The following is a 7,751-nucleotide window of genomic DNA, read 5'->3' as shown; positions in this document are numbered from 1 at the left end:
ATTCTTCTGTTTTTATATGATGCTTTTTAATACAGGTTCGATAGCGTAAGCCTTGCACAGCGTCAATAAATCATTCCCAATAATCATCAATAATCAAAAAATCATGGTTAAAATCATTGCAGTAAATCTGTCATAATAAAAGTTGAGATGGGTCTTACTGTGCCAGGTTCTTCAGGGGATGTCGGAAATGTTCCCAAAAAGAGGAGAGCTCCCATCGATTCCCATAAATTGGAAAAATCAAAATCAAGTCGGTATACCGAAAACTACGAAAAGTACTTAAATTGGGAGGCTGTATCAAATGCAGCCTAAAAGGAGACTATCCCAAAAAAGGGAAAAATCAAGAATTAAAACACGGTAAACCGAAAACTACAAAAACCCCAAAATGGGAAAAAGTACAAATTGGAATACTGAAGTGTCCATTAATCAAACGAGTTAAAACCCGAAAAGTGCCCCTAAAAGTGAAGGAATCGAGGCGAGCTTTCCAAAAAAGGAAAAAGCTAAAAGTGTCCAAAAATGCAATTTGGAGGAAGCCAGATGGGTCGCCCGGCCCGGCGATCACATCCAGCTTTCGGCTGCGAGGCAGAAGTGGGGAGGCCAAAAAGGAGAAGTGGTGGTGGCCGAGAGCCAAAGGCCGAGCGGCCAACGCCCTGACTCCTCGGCTGGACAGAAGGAAAGTCTTGTTCCCCTTTTGCCTTGGTCGCAGGGGGAGATCGGAAATGGAGAAAAGTCTCTTCTTTGTCGAATTGAGTTCTGTTTGGAGAGCTGGGAATGTTCTTTTCAGTCCAAACAGTTCAGAGGTCTTTCCTGTTGTCCATCCGATGCAACGTAGAAGTACGAAATCCCGTATAATAGCGAATTCAACATTGCTATATACCCTCGGTTTCGGGGTGGTTACCCCGTTGCTATAGCATTGCTATGGAGATACAACACATGACGTTATTCTCAACAATACATTGGTTGTTACACATGTGACCTTTGTACCAACTCTCAATTGGCCCAGTATACTTCTTGCTATCCTAAAACCGGCTGCATACGGACTTTTTTGGATTCTTACCCCACATCCCGTTATTCCCCCACATCAGCACGCGCTGTGTCCACATTCGCAAGCGCATGATGTCTAAGGCTCCAAATAACAAGTTCCTCATCAGTGTCCTGTTGATGAAACCATTACACTCGTACTGGGAAGGTTTTAACTAGCGCAGATGGTTGTCTAGAGTAGCCTTCCACTCTGCCATACCTGAATGTCGGTCAAAGGTCACCTATCCTTTTCACATGTTGATTTACACATCTGATTATTTATACACCATCACATTTCGTGAGTACTATCACAGATATGGTTTACATAAGCGATTACATTCCTGGCCTTCATTATACACCAGGTATACCCGGGGCCCTACGGTCCAGCCTTGCTAACGGGGGGAAATACGCGGGGAAATAGATCCTCTAAGGGGGGGTTTCTACTTATTTCGACAACATGTATGCACTGATTACAAATACAGAACTATAATGCCCACGTTTAGACTTTCTCCATCAAACGCCATTTTGCTTTCCCCTCTTTCTTCTTCTTGTTCTTCTTTCTATTTCCAGCAGACTAGTAGAACATCTTAGGTGTATTGCTGCCCTCCACAGGTTCTTAATAGGATTTCCTTCTTCTGTCCTATGGCCCACACTATACTCTACAGTCCGGTAGGTGACAGTATGAACCTTTCAAGTCGTGGCTGCAAACTGCCAGTAAGAAGAAGAAGTAATAGAGCTGGTTGCTTGTTTCTCTCACGAGATCTGACAACATTAATAGTTTAAATAGAACAATTGACAGGTTGACAACATCCAAACAAACCAAGTCATCTCCAAAACATCTCAACATTACACACATCCTCCAGGCTGAGTTAGTCTACATGATGAAGTAAGCTGGAAACTACATGTAAGTCATACAAAGAAAACATTTACAAAATTGACTGCGATAACAAATAGAACAAAATACATACCCGCAAATATTAACTACATTTATTGTACACAACTTTAGTGGAAGCATACATTGTTTATTGCATAACGGTCTGGGGACATACATATAAAACAATCACACAACAATCATCATATTACACAAGAGAGTAGTAAAGACTATTCATAAAATGGATTACAGATACCCAACAAATGATTCATAAAGTCACACATTTTAAAATTGTATAAAAGACAACTGTTCAAATGATGTATAAAGTAAATAATAATATGCTTCCAGAAGTGGTCCAGAAGATGTTTCAGATGTGAACCAGTAAATATGAACTAAGAGGGATTTATGTGTACTCAAAAGCAAAGGTATGAACACATGTAAAACAAATATGTACATCATATAAAGGAGTTCATCTATGGAATCATCTACAATTAGAAAACAAAATATGTAACACGTGATTATTTCAAAAAACATATAAAACACTATTATGAATAAGTATTAAAGTGAATTGTGAATATCTACACTTAAAATATTTATTATGTGCAACATATTGTATGTACTGTTTATTCTCACCTTTTCAGTCAAATTGTTCTGTTCATTTCAAAGTACACAAACGTGTATATTAACTCATGTACTTGACTGAAATAAACACACTAATCTGAAGTGTCTAATCTATAAACGTTAGAATCATATAAACAAGATTGTGTTACACACACAACAATGATGTCACACATGTTATATGTGCTGATGTTGTTAGAAAATCAAAATGAAAGTCTTGACAATTTATTTCAAATCCTGCAGTTTCATTTGCTGCTGCTGTTCTCACCAGCACACTTGTGTTTCTTACACTGGTACTTAGAAGACAATCTTTCACCACACACACTGCAACTCAACACTTTCTCACCTGTGTGTCTTGTCATGTGTACTGTACAAGCTTGTCGTTTATGAAAGCTTTTGTTGCAGTTTGAACGAGAGTATGGTTTTTCACCAGAGTGCTTTATCATGTGTAATTTTAAGTGTCGTCTTTCTATATAACTTTTACCACATACTGAACATATAAAAGGTTTTTCTCCAGTGTGTGTTAGCATGTGTACTTTAAATCTATGATTTATAACAAAGCTTTTACCACATTCTGAGCAGGAAAAAGGTTTTTCTCCAGTGTGTATTCTCATGTGTACTTTGAAATGGGATCTTTGAGTAAAATCTTTACCGCAGATTGAACATGAAAAAGGTTTTTCTCCAGTGTGTATTCTCATGTGTGTTTTGAATTGGGATCTTTGAGTAAAACCTTTAACGCATATTGAACATGAAATAGTTTTTTCTCAAGTGTGTATTCTCATGTGCGCTGTGAGATTGTCCCTTCGATTAAAATCTTTACTGCAGATTGAACATGAAAAAGGTTTTTCACCAGTGTGTGTGTTCTCATGCGTACTTTCAAACTTTGATTTCTTTCAAAACTTTTACCACATTCCGAGCAGGAAAAAGTTTTTTCTCCAGTGTGTATTTTCATGTGTCCTTTGAAATGGGGCCTTTGAGTAAAATCTTTACCGCAGATTGAACATGAAAAATGTTTTTCTCCAGTGTGTGTTCTCATGTGTTCTTTCAGCATTTGTTTTAGTCTAAAATCTCTACCACATTCTGAGCAAGGAAAAGGTTTTTCTCCAGTGTGTATTCTCATGTGTCTTTTCAGATGACAATGGAATTTAAATGTTTTGTGAGAGTGAGAAGATGTGAAGTGAGTGTTGTCAGTGTGACATGTCTTATCATCTTTAGAGTCTTCATCATCAGTGTCAGGAGAGTGTGACGTTGTGTCCTCACTATCTGATAGTGGAGCTAAGAGCTTGTCTGCTTGTGATCCTCCACAGTGGTCTCCATCAGCTTCTGTTGTCATGTGTTGTGTTGAGCTGCTGCTTGGAGGCTCCCCCCCTCCCCTCTCCTCACTTTCACCTTTCACCTCATCTCCTTCACTCTTCACAGGGACACCAGTCACTGGCATCTTGGTGACATCAACCGCCTCCAGTCTTTCAAGATGCTCTCCCTGCTGACTGATGCTGTGCTCTTCCTCTTTCTCTTTAATCTGAGGGCTCAGTGGATCCTCCTCTTCCTCTTTATATCGGGGTGTCAGCGTGTCCTTCTCTTTGTCTTTAAAATGGGGAATAAGTGGGTATTCCTCTTCCTTCTTAATGTGGGAGGGCTGTGGCTCCTCCGTTCGCATCCTGAAGCTCCACTTCTGTTGCTCAGGGTGAAGATGTTCTTCACAGACGTCTGCAAGACAAACACACACCATGTCTGCTCAGTCACACACTGCATTCAGTACTTTTACATGCACTTAGGAAAAACAAGTTATCGTATGAACTGTCTTGAAATCTCAGTGACACACAAACATGCTGCTCTTTACAACATTATTCACAGGAAAAGAAAAAAACAAACCAGGACGACAGGACTTTTTACTATGGATGGATGATATGGTTCAAAATTGATTTTGCGATACATTAATTCATAAAGAATTACTGATAGAACCATTTTAAAACAGGCTACACAGGATCCTATTTAGTTGCTGAAATATGCACTAAATATTACATCAATTCCAGTATTATTTTCTGAAATAAAGTAACCAGATATTAACAGTAAATAAACAAGTACATTAGTAATAATTGTTTCGACAAAATAATACAATTAGAAAAGACACAATATGTTACTGCATATGTCAGCTGCCAAATTAAGAGCCTTTGTAAACAGTTTTGAAATTGTTCTATCATCAATCATATACCAAATTATATATCGTGACATATATTGTTATTAGGATATAGATTTGAGGTCATATCGCTCATACCAAACATTGGTTCGCCGAGTCATTTTATTTAGTTCACCAAATATATTTATTTTTTTATAATCTTCAGATGTGTGTGTATTAAGGGTGTAACGGTACGTGTATTTGTATTGAACCGTTTCGATACGGGGGTTACGGTTCGGTTCGGAGGTGTAGCGAACAAGTTTCCACACGGACATATTAAGTAGCGCACCACACGTTGTGTCAACAATGCACACTGAGGCACAACACACAGCATGCTAACAATGACCGGGCTACTACAACATGTAAAAGCCAGAGCTGGAAGACCCTCCTGCCTCGTTAAGATCTCCCGTTTGGGAACACTAAGGCTTCGCAGTGCGATACAACAATGGATAACATCGCTTCAACGAAGAGAAAGACAAACAAACACAGCTCCGATCGCATTCAAGCAGCTTCTCCTTGGCGAGTCAGGCAGGGCTAAAGCAATAACAAATGCTGTTGGTGTTTTTATAGCAGCAGATTTAAGACCACATTGCATTAAAAACTACATTTTGACCCACTTCACGGTGGATTCTGATGCGTCATCTATGTTGCTGCTCCTCGATCTTAGCGCTGCTTTCGATACCGTCGATCATAATATTTTATTAGAAGGTATCAAAACACAAATTGGTATGTCAGACTTAGCCCTGTCTTGGTTTAACTCTTATCTTACTGATAGGATGCAGTGTGTCTCCCATAACAATGTGACCTCGGACTACGTTAAGGTAACGTGTGGAGTTCCCCAGGGTTCGGTCCTTGGCCCTGCACTCTTCAGCATCTACATGCTGCCACTAGGTGACATCATACGCAAACACGGTGTTAGCTTTCACTGTTATGCTGATGACACCCAACTCTACATGCCCCTAAAGCTGACCAACATGCCAGATTGTAGTCAGCTGGAGGCGTGTCTTAATGAAATTAAACAATGGATGTCCGCTAACTTTTTGCAATTCAACGCCAAAAAAACGGAAATGCTGATTATCGGTCCTGCTAGACACCGACCTCTATTTAATAATACAACTTTAACATTTGACAACCAAACAATTAAACAAGGCGACACGGTAAAGAATCTGGGTATTATCTTCCACCCAACTCTCTCCTTTGAGTCACACATTAAAAGCGTTACTAAAACGGCCTTCTTTCATCTCTGTAATATCGCTAAAATTTGCTCTATGTTGTCCACTAAAGACCCCGAGATCATTAACCATGCGTTTGTTACCTCTCACTTCGATTACTGCAACGTATTATTTTCGGGTCTCCCCATGTCTAGCATTAAACGATTACAGTTGGTACAAAATGCGGCTGCTAGACTTTTGACAAGAACAAGAAAGTTTGATCATGTTACGCCTAGACTGTATATACCTTTATATATATATATACAGACAACAACCCTTGGTAACATTTACATATTTAATATTACACATAGTCAACACTCATTCACTTTGAGTAGCATACACACGCCACGTATTCATCAAAGGTTTTAAATAAACCTTGTAAACCGCAGTCCTGCCCTGGTTGTCACCTCCTTCCCTTCTCTGGTACACAACAAAAAGTTTGGTTAAGAAACCAATTCTGAGCCATATCTTATTTCGTTTTTATTGTGTGTATATATGTATATATATATATATATATATATATATATATATATATATGATATATCTGCCCAGAGTCGGGACCCGGGGTGGACTGCTTGCCTGTGCATCGGTTAGGGACATCTCTGCGTTACTGACCTGTCTCCGATCGGGATGGTCTCCGGCTGGCTCCACTATGGACTGGACTCTCACTATTATGTTAGAAACTGGCTGGCCTGGGAACGCCTCGGGATCCCCCGGGAAGCGGCTGGGGAAAGGAAAGGCTGGGCTTCCCTTTTTAGGCTGCTGCCCCCGCAACCCGACCTCAGATAAGCAGAAGAAGATGGACGGATGGATGTGTAACACAACTTGATGTTTCTTGAAAACAGCGTCCAGTAGTTGATGTTGTTGCTCCTTCTCCTCTTTTGTTGGACAAAGTTCCTCCTTGTACTCTGCTATCGTTTTGTTTTTTTCTAACATCACAAATATTTCTTCAACAGCAGCAGTTAGTCGCTGATTCAGCAACACTCACATCATTTGTAATGTAGACATTTTCACACAATAAAAACACTTTACACTTACATTGGATCTCTGCTTTGATGTGTCGATCACTTCCGCCTCTCTTTGTTAGCAGCTAACAAGCTAAGCTAACCAGCAGGCTAGGCTAGCACGTCAAAGTGCACTCAGACTAATGTATCCGCATACAAACAATTAATAAGGACGTTTACTCTGTTAAACGACACACATGTGCACATGTACGTTGTAATTAAGACCTGTAACCATAATAACCAATACAACGTCTTGTTTTGTTCTACCTCCTGTGTGATGTCATCGAGGTGTTCTCAACCGCAGAACAAATGTTGGCCAAATACGTGTTTCACTGGGACAATAGTAGGTGGTGCACACTTCCTTCAAACACGTGTTTCACTGGGACAATAGTAGGTGGTGCACACTTCCTTCAAACACGTGTTTCACTGGGACACTAGTGAGTGGTGCACACTTCCTTCAAACACGTGTTTCACTGGGACAATAGTAGGTGGTGCACACTTCCTTCAAACACGTGTTTCACTGGGACAATAGTAGGTGGTGCACACTTCCTTCAAACACGTGTTTCACTGGGACAATAGTGAGTGGTGCACACTTCCTTCAAACACGTGTTTCACTGGGACAGTTGGAGCCTATCTCAGCTGCATTTGGTGGACATATCATGGAAATTAAATCAACTGATGTTTGTTATTACGAATACACTATTTGCACAATTGTAAGCGATTAATGCTTATTCAGTCGGACTAAAATAAATGTTTAATTAAATAAATGTTAAATATTAAAAATAGCTTTAATATACTGCACACAAAATGAATTCTGTTTGTAGTCGAATCATGAGGTACCCAAATATTCTAAA

General features: G+C 39.7%; 1 protein-coding gene across 1 annotated transcript; it reads right to left on the bottom strand.

The window, feature by feature from the left end:
* Nucleotides 1-2,018: 2,018 nt before the first annotated feature.
* LOC133546821 (oocyte zinc finger protein XlCOF8.4-like) lies at nt 2,019-7,205 on the bottom strand. Its single transcript, XM_061892649.1, has 2 exons — nt 6,509-7,205; nt 2,019-4,213 (listed from the first exon to the last, which is right to left on the bottom strand). The coding sequence occupies exon 2, from the start codon at nt 4,161-4,163 to the stop codon at nt 3,285-3,287; it is 879 nt and encodes a 292-aa protein (XP_061748633.1). The 5' UTR covers nt 4,164-4,213; nt 6,509-7,205; the 3' UTR covers nt 2,019-3,284.
* Nucleotides 7,206-7,751: the final 546 nt, after the last annotated feature.

This window comes from Nerophis ophidion, unplaced genomic scaffold (assembly GCF_033978795.1).
Source record: "Nerophis ophidion isolate RoL-2023_Sa unplaced genomic scaffold, RoL_Noph_v1.0 HiC_scaffold_44, whole genome shotgun sequence".
Taxonomy (NCBI): Eukaryota; Metazoa; Chordata; class Actinopteri; order Syngnathiformes; family Syngnathidae; genus Nerophis; species Nerophis ophidion.
The sequence above is the reverse complement of the archived record's forward strand: the minus strand, read 5'-3'. Positions and strand labels throughout refer to the sequence as shown.